Genomic DNA, 22,574 nt, shown 5'->3' with positions numbered 1-22,574 from the left:
CCTAAATTTGAGGAAATTGCCGATATAGGGGCCTCCCACTGCCGGCCTACTGCTAATTGGGACATATCTATACATTTACAGCTGTCGCTATAAAATCTACTTCATTGTGCTGCTCCATGGAATTTCTGGAATCTTTGTTCACTCTGCTCACTGCTCTTCCGCTAATGTGACTTGCCGGTCACTAACCCCTTTCATTGGGGAGTGCATTTGTGTGAGCTGCAGGACGGGATGATATCCCTATGAGCTCCACACCACCCAGGGAACAAGCAATACTGATATTACTTGGAATGTAACTCGACTTCCTAATATTCTTGTCTGCATGAGCGCTATGACCAGAAGCCGCAAGAGGGTCTCCATGAATGTACCTAACACACCTAGCCAAACTATTCCTGAAATCTTTAGCTCCCAGAGGGTTTCGGGAAATATGCCGAATCCGGGATCACCCGCCTGTTCCTCTGACTCAGCAACCAAAGGCTCCTATGAGCCCTTCTGCCTAATCCACAGAGGACCACAATTCTGACCTATTCTCCAGAATTAAATCCTTGTTCAGAGAGGAATTGCAACAAGCGGTGGCTGAAATTACCAAGCAATTTCAGGATATGGCACAGTGAGTGTCCGATGTGGAGGAGAAAGCAGATGAGCTGGTAGATGCTGTAGCAGAAGAACGACTTAATGATCATGAGTCTCAAATACATCAACTGGAACTCAAACTAGAAGACCTTGAAAATAGGTCCAGACGTGCAAACTTACGAATCAGGGGTCTCCCTGAAAATGTTACAGCACTGCAAGAAACGGCTCTCACTCTGTTTAAAGCTCTCCTGCCGCAAACTGATGCATCAACCTTCCGCAACTATAGAATTCATCGTGCCCTTGCTAAACCCAGGAACCCGAATCTCCATCGAGATGTGGTGCTAAAGCTTCATTACCCTGAGGCCAGGGATATGATTCTGTCCGCTGCTAGACGACCATCTGCTCTCCCGGGTTTGGACCCTACTGTGCGCATATATGCTGACCTAGCTCCGCCCATTCTGGATAAGAGGCGTCAGTTCAGGCCTCTCACGCTTGCACTCCAAAAAGGCCAGATAAAATATAGATGGGGATTCCCCTTCTCCTTGGCGGTCCAGATAAATGCAAAGGACTTCCTGATAAAAACATATGCTGAAGGCGAGGCCATTCTACGTGCTGAGGGGATCCCTCCAGTGGATGAGGCCGGGCCGTCATCACTTCCACAGCGGCCGATCAGAACTTGGACTCGGAAAGGTCCTCCGGAGGGCAGAACCACTACAAATCAGCCAAGACGCTAAGACTCTGGCAGATCTGTAGTCGTCTAAGTTTTTCGGGATGGCTAAGTATTGCTTGGAATGTCATATACTCTGAACTTGTTGACTTCTTGTTTTATATTATATTGGTCTTCTGATGTAATATATTGTTCTTTAATGAGTATGACCCTCCTTATCTAAGGTACTTGCAATGCGGTTTAATTCATATAATACACTTTACTCAGGGATTTGAACAGATAAGAATGTTTACATTAATGCTTAGATACTTGCTTTTTATGCTTGATAGGTGATGTGTATAACCCAAGTATTTCCACTTTATTTCTTCCTTTTTTACGCATAGTTTGTTCCCTGGAGTGGATCCAATGCTACTCCACCTGATTTTGTATACCTTTGAGGTCGAACCGACTTTCCTGGTTGCAAAGTCTAACGTTATGCTACTATGCATAATAACTTGTTTTTTTTTCCAATTTGATTTTGTTGTACTAATGTACTTAAGTACTCACACTGTTTTGTTCACACTGTTTTGTACACACTGTGTTTTTTTTTTTTTGGTGTCCTTGGTAAGGAAGTCATGTTACTGCTATATATGGTACCGACCAGAATACACACCATGTACCCGGATATTCCTGACACATGCTGTAGAGGGTGTGTGGACCCCGGCACTCATCTGCACACGTGGTGGACTTGTCAGAAAGTCAAATGCTTTTGGAGATCGATTGTGACACTTGCTAATTCAGTGATGAACACACACATAGAGCTAACCCCTGAGGTTTGCTAGCTAGGGGTGAAACCAGACGGTCTTTCTTACCCTACCTTAAATTGCTTCACCTCCTTATGATGTCAGCTCGTATACATATTGCTCAAAATTGGAGAAAGTCATCACTTTCAATTACAGCAGTAAAAAAATCGCATGAATAGAATTTTGGTTTACGAAAAACTTAATGCCGTTGGACAAGATACTGTAGCACAATTTGATAAGATATGGTCCCCATGGCTGCGAACTATGGCAGTCCCAAATCTTTCTGGTTACTTAGCAACGTGATGGGTTCTATGTGTGGTGGAGGAGTGCTCGGGTCTCTATCCTTAGTCTTTGCCTTACCCATTATCAGGAATTTGTAGTTTTGGTCTACACCGGGGAGGTTTCTAGACCCGCCCATGTGACTCGCTGAGTTTTCAGACATATGTATTGTTTTTCTTTTTTCCTGCATGCTTCTTACTCCACGGATACCAAGTTCATAATATTTGTATTTATTTAGTTCCTTTAAATAACATACCCTGCTGGATATCGTTTATTTGACTTCCTGCGCGAAGTCCTGACTTAATATTTGTAAACTGGCTATTGTATATCCGAATTGTGTAGTAATTCAATAAATTACTTTGAAACTAAAATCACGGACAAACCAAAATTTTTACGAACACATTACAAAATCAAGAGTAAGGCGTCATGCACACGGCCGTAGCCGTGTGCACGGGCCATGATTACAGGCACAGACGACCATGGACTGTCACCCACATTTGCGGGCCCTGCTCCCATTATAAAGTATAGGAGCACCGTGCGCAAATTAAAGAGATAGGACATGTCCTATTTTTTGTGGGCAATTTCTACGGCCCAGCCACTTATCCGCAAATATACAGGAAGGTGTCCGAGAGCAATAGAAATGAATGGATCTATATTTTGATCCACAATTATGGATCCGTAATTGCAAATCAAAATTACGGTCGTGTGCATGGGGCCTAAGTGATAATAAAGAGCATAAGTAACACCTTTTTATAAGTGATTACACAAGTGGGACAGTAATGATATGTACGGGCACAACTCAAGTTGAATTAAAAAACGATTAAAGTAATAGAATTGAGATATTAATAATAATAACTCCTTCCCGAAGTCTGCCGTATATACACTACCGTTCAAAAGTTTAGGGTCACTTAGAAATTTCCTTATTTTTGAAAGAAAAGCACAGTTTTTTTCAATGAAGATAACATTAAATTGATCAGAAATACACTCTATACATTGTTAATGTGCTAAATGACTATTCTAGCTGCAAACGTCTGGCTTTTAATGCAATATCTACATAGGTGTATAGAGGCCCATTTCCAGCAACCATCACTCCAGTGTTCTAATGGTACATTGTGTTTGCTAACTGTGTTAGAAGGCCAATGGATGATTAGAAAACACTTGAAAACCCTTGTGCAATTATGTTAACACCGCTGTAAACAGTTTTGCTGTTTAGAGGAGCTATAAAACTGACCTTCCTTTGAGCTAGTTGAGAATCTGGAGCATTACATTTGTGGGTTTGATTAAACTCTCCAAATGGCTAGAAAAAGAGAGCTTTCATGTGAAACTCGACAGTCTATTCTTGTTCTTAGAAATGAAGGCTATTCCATGCGAGAAATTGCCAAGAAACTGAAGATTTCCTACAACGGTGTGTACTTCTCCCTTCAGAGGACAGCACAAACAGGCTCTAACCAGAGTAGAAAGAGAAGTGGCCAGCGCAGTCACCAGATCTCAACCCCATAGAGCGGTTGTGGGAGCAGCTTGACCGTATGGTACGCAAGAAGTGCCCATCAAGCCAATCCAACTTGTGGGAGGGGCTTCTGGAAGCATGGGGTGAAATTTCTCCCGATTACCTCAGCAAATTAACAGCTAGAATGCCAAAGGTCTGCAATGCTGCAATTGCTGCAAATGGAGCATTATTTGACGAAAGCAAACTTTGAAGGAGAAAATTATTATTTCAAATAAAAATCATTATTTCTAAACTTGTCAATATCTTGGACTATATTTTCTAGTCATTTTGCAACTCATTTGATAAATATAAGTGTAAGTTTTCATGGAAAACACAAAATTGTCTGGGTGACCCCAAACTTTTGAACGGTAGCGTAGCTATATTGCTATGTGCAGCCAGATACACAAACACTAACGTTACTGCAGTGTCCTGACAATGAATATACATTACCTCCAGCCAAGACGTGATGTCTATTCAGAATCCTGACACTTCGCTAACACAATCCCGACACTACATCACAGCAAGTGTAATCTCGTTTGAAATGACAGTTTACAGCGTAATCTTGCGAGATAGGACATGTCGTGAGTTTTACACAGCGGACATACGCTGCATGAAAAGCACGGACTGTCTGAGCGGCCACATTGACTAACATAGGTCCGTGCGACGCACGCGTATCACGGACGTGAAACACGCTCGTCTGAATAAGCCCTAAGGGTTAGGGCTCGTCCACAAGGGACGATAGTGCTGTGGATTAAAAAAAAACAACACACCGCAGGTCAATTTCTGAGCGTTTTTCCCGCTTTGTTCAAATCTCATCCTATCTGCTGCTACTGTATTATGCGGAGGATTATCCGAAACAAAATCCTTTGCAGAAAAAGTAGAATTAGTCTTACCGGTAATACGGTTTCTACAAATCCTCCATGACAGCCCCGCAGGAGTTGCCTTTTGGTCCTAATAGGGACAGTAAAACACGAGGTTAAAAGCCCTCCCCACACTGCCTTTACCAGTGTTTTATAAGTAAGTACTCGATCACCTATATGATGTTCAAGGAGATTAATTTACTAGTGATGTCATGGAGGATTCATAGAAACCGTATTACCGGTAAGACTAATTCTACTTTTCTCCCCCACATATATGACAGTACCACAGGAGAATACCAAATTAATTGTTTTAGGGAGAGACAACGGCTTCGAGATCTTTTCTGTCAAAAGCCAGTTCAGAGTTTGAACTTAAAGTCGAGGCGGTAATGTTTTGTGTCCAGGTAGCAGCTCTGCAGATCTGTTCTATCAACGCAATAGCTCTTTCTGCCCAGGAAACTTATATTGATCTGGTTAGAGTTAGTACTGCCTTTCCGTGGATCTTATAGGTCAAACAAATTGCGTTTTTAATCCATCTTAAAATGGTATTTCTAGAAACTTTTTTGCCTTTATTTATTCCCTGAAATTGAACAAATCGATTTTTATCCTTTCACCGCGGCTAGGCTGGATTCACACGATCACATTACGTCCGTAATGGACGGAACGTATTTCGGCCGCAAGTCCCGGACCAAACACACTGCAGGGAGCCGGGCTCCTAGCATCATAGTTATGTACGACGCTAGGAGTCCCTGCCTCTCCATGGAACGAATATCCCATAGTGAAAACATGATTACACAGTACGGGACAGTTGTCCGGCAGCGAGGCAGGGACTCCTAGCGTCGTACATAACTATGATGCTAGGAGCCCGGCTCCCTGCAGTGTGTTCGGTCCGGGACTTGCGGCCGAAATACGTTCCGTCCATTACGGACGTAATGTGCTCGTGTGAATCCAGCCTTACGTGATTTTTATGTATTCCAAAAGCACTCTTCTCACGTCTAGTGTATGCAATCTCTCGTCTGGATTTTGGATTCTGGCAAAAGGAAGGTAGTATAATGTCCTGGGACCTGTGGAAGTCTAGCACGACCTTTGGTAAAAAGATGGATCTAATTTGAAGACTACTCTATCATCTAGAACTCTTAAATACGGTTTTCGTATAGATAGAGCCTGAAGCTCACTTACTCATCTTGCTATTAGAAAAACGGTTTTCCAGGATAGCATTTTAAGGTTTGATTCTAGCAGTGGTTCAAATGGAGATTTAGTAAGACCTTTCAGGACTATTTAACCCCTTCCCGCTCAGCACGATTATGTCGTGCTCAGCGCATAGTTCGCGCTAAGCTCAGTAATAGTACTGACCTGAGCCAACACGGCGCCATCTTTCCCCAGCACGTGTCTGAGCTGTGATACCTGCGGTGTCCGACAGCAGGCTATCACAGCTCACTGTGCAGGGACCGATCGCGGAGGTCCCCGCCCATTAACCCCTTAGAAGCCGCGTTCAATAGCGATCGCGGCTTCTTAGGGGTTAAGCCACAATCGACGGCGCGCTACATGATAGCGGGCGGTGATGCCTACTATGGCAACCAGAGTCCTAACAATGGACTCTGGCTATGCCATCGACAGAAGCCTAGTGGGTCCTGACAGTCAGGACCCACTATGCATCCTGTCAGCGAGTAGCGGACAGCTCTAATGCACTGCACTACGCATGTAGTGCAGAGTATTAGAATAGCGAGCAGGGCCTCCTGCCCTCAAGTTCCCTAGTGGGACAAAGTAATAAAGTTAAAAAAAGTTGTGTAAAAATAAGAAAATAAAAGTTATAAAAAAGTTATAAAAGTAAAAATCCCCCTTTTTCCCTTATCAGTCCTTTATTATTAATAAAAATAAACAAATAAATAAACTCTACATAGATGGTATCGCCACGTCCGTAACAGCCTGAACTACAAAATGATGTTGTTATTTATCCCCCGCGGTGAACGCCATAAAAGAGAATAATAATAAACCATACCAGAATCACAATTGTTTGGTCACTTTACCTCCCAAAAAATTGAATAAAAAGGAGATCAAAAAGTCGCATGGACCTAAAAATCATACTGATCGAAACTACAGTTCATTACGCAAAAAACAAGTCCTCACACGGCTTTCTTGATCAAAATATAAAAAAAATAAAAATAAATAAATAAAAACTTTAGTTCACACCTCTTAAAAATAGAATAAAAACTGATCAAAAAGTCGCATGCACCCCATGATAACTACAATGAAACTACAATGAATTCCTCAAGGGGTCTACTTTCCAAAATAGGGTCACTTTTGGGGGGGGGGGGGTTTCCACTGTTTTGGCACCACAAGACCTCTTCAAACCGGACATGGTGCCTCTAATTTGCTCTAAATTCCTGTGAAAAACCTAAAGGGTAAATAAACTTTCTAAATGCCGTTGTGTACTTTGAGGGGTCTCGTTTCTAAAATGGGGTGTTTGATAGGGGCTTCTAATATATAGGCTCTTCAAAGCAGCTTCAGAACGGAGCTGGAACCTAAAAAAATATAAAAATGAGGCAATACTTCGCTTCTTACATTATACTGATAATGAGCAGTGCCCACCCCGAGATGACCCCAGTTTTGACCGTTTGTATAAACGGAGACCCCTATTAGACCATTTCAGTGCCCGGTTTTACAAAGCATACACCCCCGAGAAGAGTATTTCTATTGAGGAGTCCTTCCATCCATCAAAAAGCAGAGATCTCACCAGAAATAAAGTGAGTATTGTCCAGCCCGTCCTAAATGCTTGAATATCAGGTTTGTCTTTAAACGTATGTTCACACAGTGCATATACACTGCCGAAAATTATTGACACCACATGGCGTGTGGATATTCAGCCCGATTGACCACTGCGTAAAGACTGAGAGAAGAAAAAAAAAAAAAGGAAGGATGATTCTCACTTCTGATGGTGCTCCCAGGTCAGCACAACCTTGCTCTCATGGCCGGTGTGTGCCTAGACGGCCTCCTGTGATGACGTTTCATCACATGTAAACGCTACAGACTGTGATTGGCTGCAGCAGTCACATGTCATGAATCATCACAGGAGGCAGCCTATACACACACACACACACACACACACACACACACACAGGTCGGTATAGGAGGGACCGATTGCCATGTGAGCGCCATAAGAGGTGAACAGTCTTTAACGTGAATTAGTCAAAGACAATTGACATTTGCTGCAGAATTTTACTTCTCCATTGATTTTAATGGGGGAATATCCGCAACAAAATATCCGGTAAACACGAAGGTCAATTTATGAACGTTGTCGTAGTGGATTTTTTTTTACACAGAGTGTGGCTGAGAGGTCTTTAAAATCACATCCACTTTGATGCTACTGTTATACCCTGCAGATTTTCAGTCCTCAAATCTGGACGGCAAATCCCACAGCAAACCCGCTAAGCACGAACATAGCCTAAAAAGTATTACGTAAGCGCTTGGCAAGAATAATACGGATTTCTTTTAACAACATTCTTATCCAGACATATGTATACATACAACCAAACCAGTGTTTTCTGTGGAATTTTACATTGAGACAGGGGGAGTAATGAGGTGACCAATTCCTGCTTTCATCATTTAATTTAGCAAAGTCCACCAGGGCCACTTTTACACAGCAGTATTTTGCGACAGGATTTGTAAGCAAAAAAAAAAAAAAAGGAGTGCGTCCAAAACATAGAAAACTTACAAGTCTTTCCATTAAACTTTTTCTCTGTGTAGGTGTAACGTCCACAGCCGTGGACTGTCGTTCTAACTTACGCCTCGACGGCCGTGGCCATGGACGAGAGTGCCGGGGGCGGCATCTCCCTCCTGAGAGACGCCGGCACTCACTTCCGCATCTCTGCACTGGTTCCCGTAGGGTGCTCGCGCCCGGCCTTAAAGGGCCAATACACACACACACGTAAAATCTGTAATTGGCCCATGATCACCCTGGACTATTGCCTGAGCGATGTTGTGTTTACCCAGGTTAGTCTTAGCAAATGGTCCCTTCGTGTTCTCCTGTTCCTGTTGTTCCCGTGCCCTGCTACCTGTATCCCGTGCTACATTTGTTCCTGTGCCTTAGAGCGTTGGAGTCGTGTCGTGTCATCTGTCACGCCTGCTGATATACACCACGTCTGGTGTCTGCAAGTTCATCTGTGCCGAGCCTCCATTACGGTCTGGACTATCAAAAGGTATTCTTGTACTAGGACTGTTTGGCCAGCTGCTACTCCGCTGCAGCCTAGTGGGTCCACATACACATGGATCGTGACAATAGGTTCCACTCTAGTATTTTGCCTCAATATTTGTAAACCAAAAGACAAATCAAAACACTGCCGTGTAAAAAATGCCTAATGCTAAGTTCACATCTGCGTAGTCAATTGCGTTATCCTGTTTTGTCATGGATTCAGCATTTTATCCATTGTTTTTCGGATCCTATCCCCCGAGGGACACCAATGGTATCTTTCGGACCCCATACAACAGAACCCTTTGGGTTTAGCTGTGGTGTCCATAATTTTGATGGGAAGAATAGTGCTGCATGGTGCAAGATTCTTCCCTTCATATATGGCAGAATCTGCGACGCAGATGGGAACAGAACCTAAAACAGGGCCCCCCCCCCCCCCCCAAGGGCTCTTGTAAATAATACAGCATTATAAGAGACTTAAAATAGATGTTTATTTTCATGTTATGGCTACAAAACACCAAATATACAAGGATATATTCTGCTCTGTACAGATATACATCTATATTCATATATACTAAACATGGCCTGCTGGTTTACATAGTAACAACCATATAAATGGTAACCAGTAAGTAAGGAGCCAGCAATAAACCGCTGACTAAAATTATTTAAAAATCTGTCAATTGTCACTTCGAAAACAGTTGATCTGATCAACTCAAGCGGAAACATCTGTACTCCAAAAGCAGTTATATCAGCAGTATTTACAGTTACCCTTATCAGAGATTCAATAAATGACCCTGGAAGTTTAAATAGAACTTGCAAATTTAACATAAAAATATAAAATAACACATCCAGGAAATTTAAAGGCACATACACAGATATCTAAACAATTTTATAATCCAACATCTATACCATATCCATAGCCCTCTCTTACAATATGTACATAAAAAATAAGCACCTTGACCATACAGTCTTACTAGGCAATATTATAAACTTAAAAAGTAACAAGTGTCAAGGTAAGGTTCTGTTCACATCTCGTTTTTCAGGCACGTCCGAGGTATACGCTGGGGTTATGTCTAGCATATGCAGGGCCGGTATACCTTTTTTTTTTTTTCTGTATAGCAAGTTTGGTCTGCTATGCTCTTCTAATTCAGTGGGGCACAGTAAATAAAAAAAATTATAAAAACGTATGGCTCCAATGCACCCAGCACATGTCAAAAGAGTGTACTTTTGGCATCTGTTGGGTTGGTATTCAGGTTTTTTTTCACTACCATGTCTACCACGCTTTTTTGCAGTGGGACGCAGTAAGAAAGATAAAAAAATACATGTGAACGGAGCTTCAGAGATTGTATGAACTACAGTAAAGAAGCCCCTGCAGCATTACTTTGTGAAATAAGGCACCCTCACTACAAACTACTCCACACACAAGAGTGAACCTTACACATATGATTGATATATTAGAATATATATATATATATATATATATATATATATATATATATATTTATTTGAAAAGCTCATGCTGTTTAATATTTTTAAAAAAACAGCCGAGGGTTAATTTGAGAACAGATTAGTACATAAAAAATAAATAATCAAAGCATTGTTTATCTAGTCAAGCTTTACAACAGATTGAGAAAAGTTCTTCAAAATATCAGATCAATGTATGGTTTCATAGAGCATTGGCACTGGAGAGACTGCTGTAGGGGTCTGGAGACAAAAGCTTCTTTACATTGTCCGTACTCTCGCACGAGATCTCATAACTCAAAGATCAGAAGTGGGGAGTGCAGACCACCCATACACACTCTGTTGTCACTTCTCACAGCAAGACAGATACTTTACCCGAACTTTTATTCTCCTCCCGCTCATGTAACAACTTTATCACACAGTCAATGTCTTCTTCTGGCACCTATTCAGAAATAAAGAAAAGAAAAACTTTTAAAGGCACAACTGCCCAGAAGGTGGTGAGGTCGAGGCTGCGCTGGAAGTTTTCAAACATTCATCCATATAGATGGGACACATGTATCCTACATCTCTAGAGAAGTGACACCGAACCTCCCATTGATAACAGGGTTTTGTATATTAGAAATGTATAGCAACGTACTTTACATAGAAATGTGTTTGTTTACTGTTATTTGCCTCAATCATTAGGGGCCTCCGTCGCAGATCCGGCAGAGATTACCGGAAACAACAGCGCATTACGCTGCGCTATATTTTCTGGTAAAACCACGGACACCCCGACGGAAAGCCAATGGAACCCATTAAAGTCAATACATTGCGCCAGCCACCGTTGGTGTTTGTGGTGCAATGAAACCGTTGCTTCCGGTTTTCCATTGTTGTGCTCCTCCGACAGAGCATAATGGAAAGCCCCGACGCAGAGCGGAACAGGGCCTTATCAGTTACCGCTGAATACAGCTGATCAGAGCTAACTTCATCATTTCCGGAAAAAAATACATGTACTCTGAATTATACCTAGTGCACTTCAGAGGGCTTGTCTTAGCTAAAATAGGAAAAGATTACCAAAACGACTTTGTGGTTTACCAAGTTCTTCTCGAAAGTACCAACAGACAAGTCTAAAGGGAACATCATTTTAGAATCGCATCTTGAGTGTTATTTAAAAAGGGGATGCCCCATCAGGATAACCCCTTGTACTCTCAGGAGGAAATTCTCCAGAGTGACTCCCACCCAGAAGGTCTCAGCGTGACCTTATATTAAATGGTTGCCCATTCATTTCAAATTTGTAATACTACATTTCATGAAAACACGTGGCCTCCAACATCTGCCACCTGCTGGAACAGCTCATGCCACATGGTTTTAGCTGCTTGACACGTCTACATTTATAGTCAGAGACTTTTTTTTTTAACAACTAGAAAAGTGATGCATTTAAAAACAGTTGGATACCAAACCAACATATATATTCAAGAGCCGTCAACTTACTAATGCATGGTCAAAATTAAAGGTGCTAATATAATAGGCAGATATATCTGCGGTAGCCAGAGGCCCTGCTATCTGTGCCACTATTCCACATTCATCTGCAAACAAAAAGAGAAAAATTAATCAGTTACAGCTGCAAAAGGTACAATAGGATATAATTATTATTATAAACACCCCACAGCCAAAAGTATGCGGACACCCATACAGCCTATACATAATTGCTTATTTTATACCGCATTCCAAAACAGAGACATTAATATGGACTGGGACCCTCTTTCGCCATCATAACAGCTGCCATTCTCTGTGAAGACTAGATTTTGGAACAGGACTTCTGGGATTAGTGGCCATTCAGCCACTAGAGCATTACGGAGGTCGGCACCAGTGTTACGCCATAAGGCCTGGCTAACGTCTGAAAATACGGAGCGGTTTTCTAGGGAAAACAGCTCCTAATTTACAGACGTTTTTTAAGCCAGTCGCATTTTTCACGGCGTTATTTATGGCCGTTTTTGGAACTGTTTTTCTATAGAGAGTCAATGAAAAACTACCCAAAAACGAATCAAGAAGTGACATGCACTTCTTTTTCGCGGGCGTCTTTTTAGGCGCCGTTTTTCAAAATTGAGGCGTAAAAAAAACACCCCGTCGGAACAGAATGCCGTATTTCCCAATGAAATCAATGGGCAGATGTAGGCATTCTGCCTGAGTTTTTCAAAGCATAAACGCCCCGAAATACGCCTGAAAACACAACGTGGGCACATACCCTACCAGTCAGCCTTCCAATTTATCTCAGGAAACTGCGCAGATCAGTCTATTTCTTTCACAACAAACTTTACATTTTATGAACTTTGCTTTCTGCACGGAAGTAGAATATACAGCCTTCCCCAAAATTTTACCACAATGTTGAATGCACACAGTTCTATGGGATGTCACTGCATAAAAGTTTAACAGAGGTGTGCTTTCTATGTTCAATTAAAAGAAGTTAGGCCCAGTTCACACTGAGTTTTTCGGCGCAGATTGAGAACCGGAAACAGCCGAAACCGTCTCCCATTGATTTCAATGGGAGGCGAAGGAGTCTTTTTTCCCTGAGCGGGAAAAAAAAAGTGGTATGTCCTTTCTTGCCGCAGTTCCGCTTCTGACCTCCCATTGAAATCAATGGGAGGCAGAAAAAGAGTATTTTGCTGTGTCTTTTGCACACAGCGCACATTGGCCGCAGGCGAAAATCACGGCAAGAAAGTGTAGGCAGATTTTTTTCTGCCTGCAAAATACTCTGTGTGAACTAGACCTTATAGTATTTACTGTTTTTTTAAACAATTAGGCTGGGTCCACACAACCTATTTTCAGACGTAATGGAGGCGTTTTACGACCTTGAATTACGTCTGAAAAAACGGCTCCAATAAGTCGGCAAACATCTGCCCATTACTTTCAATGGGCTTTACGATGTTCTGTGCAGACGACCTGTCATTTTACGCGTCGCAGTCAAAAGACGGCTCGTAAAATTACAGCCTCGTCAAAAGAAGTGCAGGACACTTCTTGGGGTGTTTTTGGAGCCGTTTTCTCATAGACTCCAATGAAAACCGCTCCAAAAACGGCCGTAGAAAACGCAGTGAAAAACGTGAGTTGCTCAAAAAACGTCTGAAAATCAGGGGCTGTTTTTCCTTGAAAACAGCTCCATATTTTGAGACGTTTTTGACTCTACGTGTGAACATACCCTTAAGGTTTCATATTGTTTTCTTCACATATCGGCTTTCAAAATTCTACGTGTTGCCCTTGGAAACAGTGATTTATTTCCGCGCAGCTGTCAGACATATAATTTTGTTCTAACTGTATAACTGTGCTCCCGTATTGCATTTCATCTAAGTACTCAGTACAAGTAAAGCAAAATATTTGCAGTTACTAATCACATGTACATTCCAACTGTAAAAAATAAAATGTTCAAAAGAAGAGTTTTCCTTCGAGATTTAACCATGAGAAACAGTCCAAGCCAATTATTCCTGATCATCAAACTTTACCATTGGCACTACACATTGGTTTTGCCAACTATCCATAAAATATCACAGTAAGAACTTGTTCACACTGTGCAGATTTGCTGTGGATTTTGCATGCATTTAAGCCAAAACCAGAATTAGATCCAGGAGAGCAGACCTATAAGGTCTTCCTTTTAAATATTTCTTCTATTTAGGTTAGGTTCCTGGTTTTGGCTTAAAAAAAGTCATTCAAAATCTTCAGCAAATCTGCACTGTGTGAACAAGGCCTAAAATGTTTCTGCTGATCCACAGTCCAATAGTAGTGTACTTAACATCTCACCAGGTAGGTGACCTCAGGCATTTATTTTGTCGTTCTACCATAGAAAATAAATCTATTAAGCTTCAGACAAACTCTTTTGGTGCGGATATTGCTTTTACCATGGAAATCTATATTGAGTATTGCAGCCAAGTATAGAAAATGAACCATCAAGCTCCTTGTCATTGAGAGATCGAGTATATTACCTGCTTGTGGTGATCTATTTCTTTTACAGAATTCCACTTCCCAATAACAGCCCTTTCAATTGACCTGAACAGTTCTAACGGAACAGAAATTTGACAAATCCACCTTCCAGAACGGTGACATCTTATGAAAATGCCCCATTGAAAGTGACCCAGAATGTTTGTCTAAGTAGATACCATGGCTGTATGATTGATTTTATGTACCGGTTTGCCATGGGTGTACAGACCTGGCCAAACCCACTCAACAAAAGGTGTCCAAATAACTATGGCCATGCAATGTACATTATAAAGATAATTTGAATACTACTGTAACCATATTAAGGATACAAATTAGTGCATTTATGGAAATATCAACCAATGAGAAAGAAGCTGCAACAATGTGGTCGTCATAAATACTAATTATGGGCAAAAATGGATGGCATTATTATAATCACTGAATATTAGTGGAAAATACGTCTCTTTATAGCAGGGTTTGCATGGATATAGATCAACATGCAGCACGCCCATAGAAGCAGCTGTGTTGACATTTGTGTAAAAGAACAATCATGGAACAGGTAATTCTGAAATTTCAGCTCGGGAACCAATTTGAAACATAAAATTCGAAGTGAAAGCAGTTAAAGTTCGCTCTTTGGCCTCATGCCCACAGCCGTGCCGGTAATCGCGGGCAGCGATTGCGAGCACGGCCGGCCGCCGCGGGTCGCAAAAACAAAAAGTAGGACATGCTCCATAATTCACTACACCGTTCTACGGCACGGACACCCTTCCATGGCGATACAGAAAGGTGCCCACGGCCAATAGAACCGGGCGGGTCCGTAATTGCGGACCGTATTGCGGTCCACACATACGGAGATTTTTTTTACAGTCGTGTGCATGGGGCCTTAATGGGGACCTGTCTCCTGTGCTGTTCCGGATATTCCACCTAGAAATGTATGAATAAATTGACAACTTAGTGTGACCATTCCACTTGTCAAAGGGGCGTGTCCCTACATAGTCTAACTGGCAGCACTGACTGGACAGTCTGTGTAGGGACACACCCAACTGGCAACACCCAATTGTCACTTTATTAATAAATTTCTCAGAGGAATAATGGAGAAACTGCACAACGTAGAGTTACAAGAAATGATGATCCAGAATTGTTATTGCACGAGGAATACAATTATTTAAATACGAAAAGAAGAATTTTTAGGATAGATGACCAGTCCAGACCTCTAACTAAACTCCATTCAATGATAAAAGTAAAGAACTCTGGGATAGATTATGGGAGCAGCAATCTTGTCTGGGCTGTGAACAGCAGTTGCGGAGATTTGGAGGTAGTGTGTTCATCTTGTGTCTATTAGTCACTGTACAGGCAGGCAGAGGAGCGGAGCTGTCCCCCATCATCTATTATCAGTAATGTGATCCTGTGCTATCTACTTTATAATAGTTATATAATGTTACACTTTCATTGTAATCCTCACTGGCCTGTGTGAAAAGTGCAATGTTTTCATTATTAGTAAAAATGGAGCTGCTAGGGTCATGTAACATACCTGTTCAGGCTTTCCGTCTGGTCCCTTATAGGGGTTGTCTTTAAATGTTTTTGCATAATGAAAAGTTATACAACATTCTTATATACTTTCGGTATTGATTCCTCATGGTTTTTAAGATATCTGCTTGTTGTGGTTAAGTAGGAACATTCAGCGTTTACATCCAGTGAATACAATTCTGTCCATGGTCATGTGAGGATATATCGGTGATAACAAACGCCACTTCTGACCCCGCTCAGTGCTCCGCAGCCATTGGCTGAAGCTGCTCCCCAGAAATGACTGTGCTAACGCCTAATCCTAGACATCAGCACAGTCACCGCAGTGACGCTTCCCCAATATTGCCACTAGGTGGAAGTTGGAGTCTGAAGTCATCGCAACATCCACCACCATGACTACCACTGTAATCATACTAGCTGCGTTTAGCAGATAATGCACTCACAGAAGATGAAACGAGCGAGTGCAACTGTGGAACTTAAATGGACACTACAGGCAGTCACTTTTATATAATGTCAGGGCTGAATGGATATCTTAATATTTTACAAAAAATGCCAAAGGCAAATAAAGCCAGTTTTTTTTTTTCCCAACTAACATGTATCACTACTCTAAATGTTATCTTTATTAATCTTTTACAAAAAGACGAACAACGTATAAGGTTAAAATTACAATGTAGCGAGACAGCAGTCTTTCTTGCTAAGGCTAAGTGACAGTATAGTACCAGCCAGTAGAGACAGAGCATAGATTGTCTGCTAAGCGGTAATAGATTGTATCTAAGAGAATATGAGTAGCTATCTATATGCTCAAGCTGTCTAAAACCTACATTGAGCTAAAATTCAAGATCCCCCCCCCCCCTCCGACATGTTTCGCTGTACATGGTGGATGTATATGGCAGCCAATAGAAAGTGGAGAGGCTCGGCCAATCAGGGAGCACTGTCTGTGCATGCGAACATGTATGATAGATACACTTAGTCTTTTTCTTCTTCCCTGCAGTGCTATTGCGCAAATGCGGGGACTTAGAAATTTCGAGGTAATAAAGAGATTCCAGATTTGCTCAGAGACTTAGACAACTAAAGACTATCTAGTAAGGATACGGAGGTCCAAGGATTTAGACTATTAAGGTATGTTCACACATGTTAGTTGGGAAAAACTGAGTTCTGTTCCGACTGGCTGTTTTTTTACGCAGCCGTTTTTCAGAAGGCACCCGAAAAAGAAGTGCATGTCACTTTTTGAGACGTTTTTGGAGCAGTTTTTCATTGACTCTATAGAAAAACAGCTCCAAAAACGTCCGTAAAAAAACGCAGCAAAAAGCGCGAGTTTTTTTCCCTTGAAAACAGCTCCGTATTTTTAGACATTTTTTAGTAAGTGTGTGAAAGGTAATAGCTTTGCGTATACTAGGTACTTAGATCTCAGAGCATGAATGTATTGAAGGTATCAATTCAGAAAACTTTAGTTTTAATTGAAGAAGAGGAAGAGAGTAGATGGCCCATATTGGAAACAAATAGTTTCTAGAAGAAAAAAAGATAAGTATTGTTGGTCAGTAGTGTAAACTCTGTAAGCCTAAATCTGACAATAAAAAAAAAGATATAATTTGCCAGAATAAAAAATTGCCGATGATTAACCCCTTAATGACCAGAATATTTTTTACGTTTTTCCATCGTCGCATTCCAAGAGCTATAACTTTTTTATTTTTGCGTCGACATAGCTGTATAAGGTCTTGTTTTTTGCGGGACAAGTTGTATTTTTTAATAGCACCATTTTGAGGTACATATTATTTATTGATTAACTTTTATTAACTTTATTGGCGGGTGGGGGGGGTTTGGAATAGAAAAAAAATCTGAAATTTCGCCACTCTTTTTTGCGTCCTAAATCTACGTCGTTTACCGTGTGGTATAAATAACACAATAAGTTTATTCAGCGGGTTGTTACGATTGCAACGATACCCATACAAAATTTGTATAGATTTTGTATGTTTTACTACTTTTACACCGTAAAAACTTTTTTTTTTTCATATTTGAAGAGCTGTAACGTTTTTATTTTTTCTCCGATGCAGTTGTATGAGGGCTTTTTTTTGCGGGAAGACTTGTAGTTTTTATTGATCACATTTTTTTAAAGTCAGGATTCACAGAAAACAGCAATTTTTCCGTCGTTTTTTATTACATTTTTTACGGCGTTCACCGTGCGGGTTAAGTAATGTAATAGCTTTATAGTCGGGGTCGTTACGAACGCGGTGATACCAAATATGTGTAACTTTTTAACTTTATTTTGTTTTTTTAATAGTAAAGCAGTTTGTAAGGGGAAAAAGTGGGTTTTTCATTTTTTCACATTTTTTTTAAATTAACTTGGTTAAACTTTATTTTTCACTTTTTTTTTTTTACTAGTCCCACTAGCCCCTGCAGCATGATCTAGCAGGCATTCATTACAGGCAGACCAGGGGGCCTTTATTAGGCCCCCGGCTGCCATGGGAGACACAGACACTCGGCGATCTTATCGCCGGGTGTCGGTGGGATGAGAGGGAGCTCCCTCCCTCTCTCCAAAATCACTCAGATGCGGCGCACGCTATTGAGCACCGCATCTGAAGGGTTAAACGGGTGAGATTGATACTAATATCGATCTCACCCGGCAGAGCAGGGACGCTCCCAGCCCTCAGCTGCCTTTGGCAGCTGAGAGCAGGGAGATTTGACAGCTCCCTGCTCTGTTTACTTATTCCGATGCCGCAACGTAAAAAGTCTATGGCATCGGAATAAGGCCCGTTAGTGACCGACGTAAAAAGACTATGGGCCGGTCACTAACTGGTTAAGGAAGAGATCAGGGTGAAAATGATAGTAAAGAAAGTAGTAAACTACTTCCTGGAGTAGTTTGCAATCTAGGTCGCCACCTTGGAGGAACTTATCCTCAAACCCTCGGATAAGGGGGGGGGGGGATGGGACACTGTAGTCACAGACCAGACTGATTACATTTGCATGGTACATAGATTACTTGATGACCGTTCTACCTAAATAATTTTGGAAAGGAATCCTACTGTTTCCTTCCTTTCACTTCTCAAATCTCTATTGTCTGAGGCTTTATCGAGCAGTCTGATAACTAAAGATGAATTTAGACGCTTATACAACCCCAATCTACTCTGGCGACTTTTTACGCCCTTCCAAAAATTCATAAAAAAATTCTCGCCTGGTCCCTGGCAGACCAATTGTTTCAGGAAATGATAACCTTATACAGGGTAGTAGACAAAATGTGGACAAAATTCTTCGGGCTTTCGTCACCCCCTTACCTTCCTACCTCAGGGATACGAAGGACACGGTCACCAGGATCCATGAGATTAATGTTACTTCCACCACATTACTGGCTAGTATTGACGTTGAATCACTTTACACTAATATTCAACACCATTTAGGACTCACTGCACTTAAATATTTTTTAAGCACCAAGGGAACCCAATTTCACTCACATAATAAGTTTGTGTCATCCCTTCTTGAATTTCTGTTAGCTCACAATTTTCACTTTTGATGGTAAATACTATCATCAAATAAAAAGGTACCGCGATGGGCACAGTTGCGTGCACCCACTTATGCTAATTTATTTTTAGGGTGGTGGGAAAACACAATAGTTTTTACTGAAGATTTACTTTGTTTTACTTGTCACGTTGTATTTTGGGGTCGTTATATTTACAATATCCTTGTTTTATGGGATGGAGATTGTAATCTTTTTCTTGATTTCATGTCAGTACTAAATACCAATACTATTCGAATGCATTTCACACATGAAATACATGATAACCATATCAACTTTTTAGATCCCAAAATCTCATTGGACCCTGGTGGCAATGTCCTTACAGATATCTTTCATATGGCTACCGCCACTAACAGCTTCCTACATTGGAAAAGTCACCATCCTCCTTTGCTGAAGAGAGGCATCCCGATTGGCCAATATTTGAAAGCCAAAAGGAACTGCTCAGATGAACATACCTTCCAATTAGAATGTTATGGATTGTTTCAAAAATGTATAGCCCGGGGGTACCCCAAAAAAGTTTACATTGGGCTTATGCCAGGGCGAAAGCGAAGTGATCTTCTGTGTTCTCGATCATTACTTAATACTAAATGGTCGATTTTATCTTCAGATCCAGATCTACGCAATGTAATTTCTACTACCCCTACGGTTACTTACCGTAGTGGTAAGAATCTTCATGAATTTCTAGTTCACAGTCACTTTACCAGACAAAAAACTTCACCATCTACTTGGCTCAAATCTTCCATTCATGGCTCCCATCCATGTGGGAGATGTTCCTTCTGTCCCTATATGCCAAAAACAAAATATTTTTGCAATCCTACCGATGACAAGACATATCACATTAAGAATTTCATTAACTGCCAGAGCAGTGGAGTGGTCTATGCGGCTAGATGCTCCTGTCCAAAACTATATATTGGTAAAACTGTATTGCAGCTCAGGAGAACAATTTCTAAACACTTTAGTTCTATTAAAAACAAAAGAGATACTCCTCTGTCCAGACAAGTCAGAACTCTACATGACTATTACCTTTTCCACCTTAATAGCCTAAATCCTAGGACCTCCGTATCCTTACTGGATAGTCGTTAGTTGTCTAAGGCCGGATTCAGACGAACGTGAGCCTTTTGCGCGCGTGGCAGCAGCGTGTCAGCTCCGTGTGCCCTGTTCATATGGATGCGCGGCTGCGTGCTTTTCGCGCAGCCGCCATCATTATGACACTCCGTTTGGATGTTTGTAAAAAGAAAAGCATGTCGTTTGCGGACTGACGCTGCGCAAAAAACACGGACTGTCTGCACTGCCCCATAGACTTGTATTGGTCTGCGCGAGCCGTGTGAAAACCACGCGGGCTGCACGGATGCAAATCACGTTCGTCTGAATCCGGCCTAAGTCTCTGAGCAAATCTGGAATGTCTTCATTATCTCGAATTTTCTAAGTCCCCGCATCTGCTCAATAGCACTGCAGGGAAGAAGAAAAAGACTAAGTGTATCTATTATACATGTTCGCATGCACAGACAGTGCTCCCTGATTGGCCGAGCCTCTCGTCTTTCTATTGGCTGCCATATACAGCCATCATGTTTGGAAGAGGTGCGCTTTTATGCAGCCATACCTAATGGCTTTTGTCCATGACACACCCCTTCCTACATCAATCGTAGGTTTTAAAAGGGTTGTGTATCGTGAGAACGCCGCCATTAGCCCCTATACCCCCGAAGACGCTGCGCAGCAGCGAAACATGTCGGGGGGGGGGGGGCTTCTTGAATTTTAGCTCAATGTAGGTTTTAGACAGCTTGAGCATATAGATAGCTACTCCTATGAGCTTAGATACAATCTATTACCGCTTAGCAGACAATCTATGCTCGGTCTCTGCTGGCTGGTACTATACTGTCACTTAGCTTTAGCTAGAAAGACTGCTGTCTCACAACATTGTAATTTTAACCTTATATGTGGTTTGTTTTTTTGTAAAAAATTAATAAAAAGATAACTCCTTAACATTTAGAGTAGTGATACAGGTTAGTTGGGAAAAAAACTTGCTTTATTTGCCTTTGGAATTTTTTGTGAAATTTAACAGTTCGCTTGCCCGCCACCTAATAGGGTCCTTCAGTGTGTTTGAATAGATCTATTCAGCCCCGACATTGTATAAAAGTGACAATCAGCCTGTAGTGTCACTTTAAAATCCAGTTTGACATTAACAATATTTGCAATTAGTTTGCTTCTCTTTATGTAGGATTTATAAAAAAACAAAAAACAAACAACACATGGAACTCACCAAAGCCCAGGGGCTGACCACCAATTCTCACCATGCGCCATAGTTCCCCAGATGAACTTGTTAGAAGCAAGTTAGTGGGGAATCTGAAGGAAGTTGCAAAAGATACGAACGTCAGAATAGTAACATTTGTCTTACCCCATCCTTCTAACCTACTGACCTCATTACTCATGAACAGATACCACACATTATACAAGTTCCCTTTCTCCGATTATATGTATGTACAATTACCACATCAAATAGAACTAATGATGCAAATCTTACGCAGTACACGGAAATTACAATCCAGACTGCTAATATAGAAAGTACAACTCTATTCTAGTGTTGAACTGTATTAACCCCTTAAGGACGCAGCCTAGTTTGGGCCTTAAGGCTCAGAGCCCATTTTTCAAATCTGACATATTTCACTTTATGTGGTAATAACGTCGGCATGCTTAAACCTATCCAAGCGATTCCGAGATTGTTTTCTCGTGACACTTTGGGCTTCATGTTCGTGGTAAAATTTGGTCGATATATTCAGTCTTTATTTGAGAAAAATTGCAAAATTTTAGAGAAAATTTAGAAAAAATAGCATTTTTCAGAATTTAAATGCATCTGCTTGTAAAACAGACGTTATACCACCCACAATGGTCACTAGTTCACATTTCCCATATGTCTACTTTAGATTGGCATCGTTTTTTGAACATTATTTTATTTTTCTTGGACGTTACAAGGCTTAGAACATAAACAGCAATTTCTCATATTTTTAAGAAAATTTCAAAAGCCTTTTTTTTTAAGGTACCTGTTCAGTTCTGAAGTGGCTTTGAGGGGCCTATGTATTAGAAACACCCATAAAGAACCCCATTTTAAAAACTAGACCCCTCAAAGTATTCAAAACAGCATTTAGAAAGTTTTTTAACCCTTCAGGCATTTCACAGGAATTAAAGCAAAGTGGAGGTGAAATTTGCAAATTTCGTTTTTATTTCTGAATTTCAATTTTATTCTATCTTTTTTCTGTAACAAAGAAGGTTTTACCAGAGAAACACTACTAAATATGTATTGTCCAGATTCTTCAGTTT

General features: G+C 41.1%; 1 protein-coding gene across 1 annotated transcript in view; it reads right to left on the bottom strand.

Moving 5' to 3' along the window:
• CASTOR1 (cytosolic arginine sensor for mTORC1 subunit 1) overlaps positions 1 to 22,574 on the bottom strand; it is an 83,862-nt gene that overhangs the window by 24,168 nt on the left and 37,120 nt on the right. Inside the window, exons 7-9 of the mRNA XM_075853364.1 lie at positions 21,520 to 21,602; positions 11,759 to 11,853; positions 10,664 to 10,730 (exon numbers count right to left, since the gene is read on the bottom strand). Of these exons, the coding sequence (XP_075709479.1) occupies positions 10,664 to 10,730; positions 11,759 to 11,853; positions 21,520 to 21,602 (245 nt within the window). The remainder of the gene's footprint in view (positions 1 to 10,663; positions 10,731 to 11,758; positions 11,854 to 21,519; positions 21,603 to 22,574) is intronic.

The sequence above is a fragment of the Rhinoderma darwinii genome, chromosome 1 (assembly GCF_050947455.1).
Source record: "Rhinoderma darwinii isolate aRhiDar2 chromosome 1, aRhiDar2.hap1, whole genome shotgun sequence".
Taxonomy (NCBI): domain Eukaryota; kingdom Metazoa; phylum Chordata; class Amphibia; order Anura; family Rhinodermatidae; genus Rhinoderma; species Rhinoderma darwinii.
Note: the sequence above shows the minus strand (reverse complement) of the source record. Positions and strands in the feature narration are given on the sequence as shown.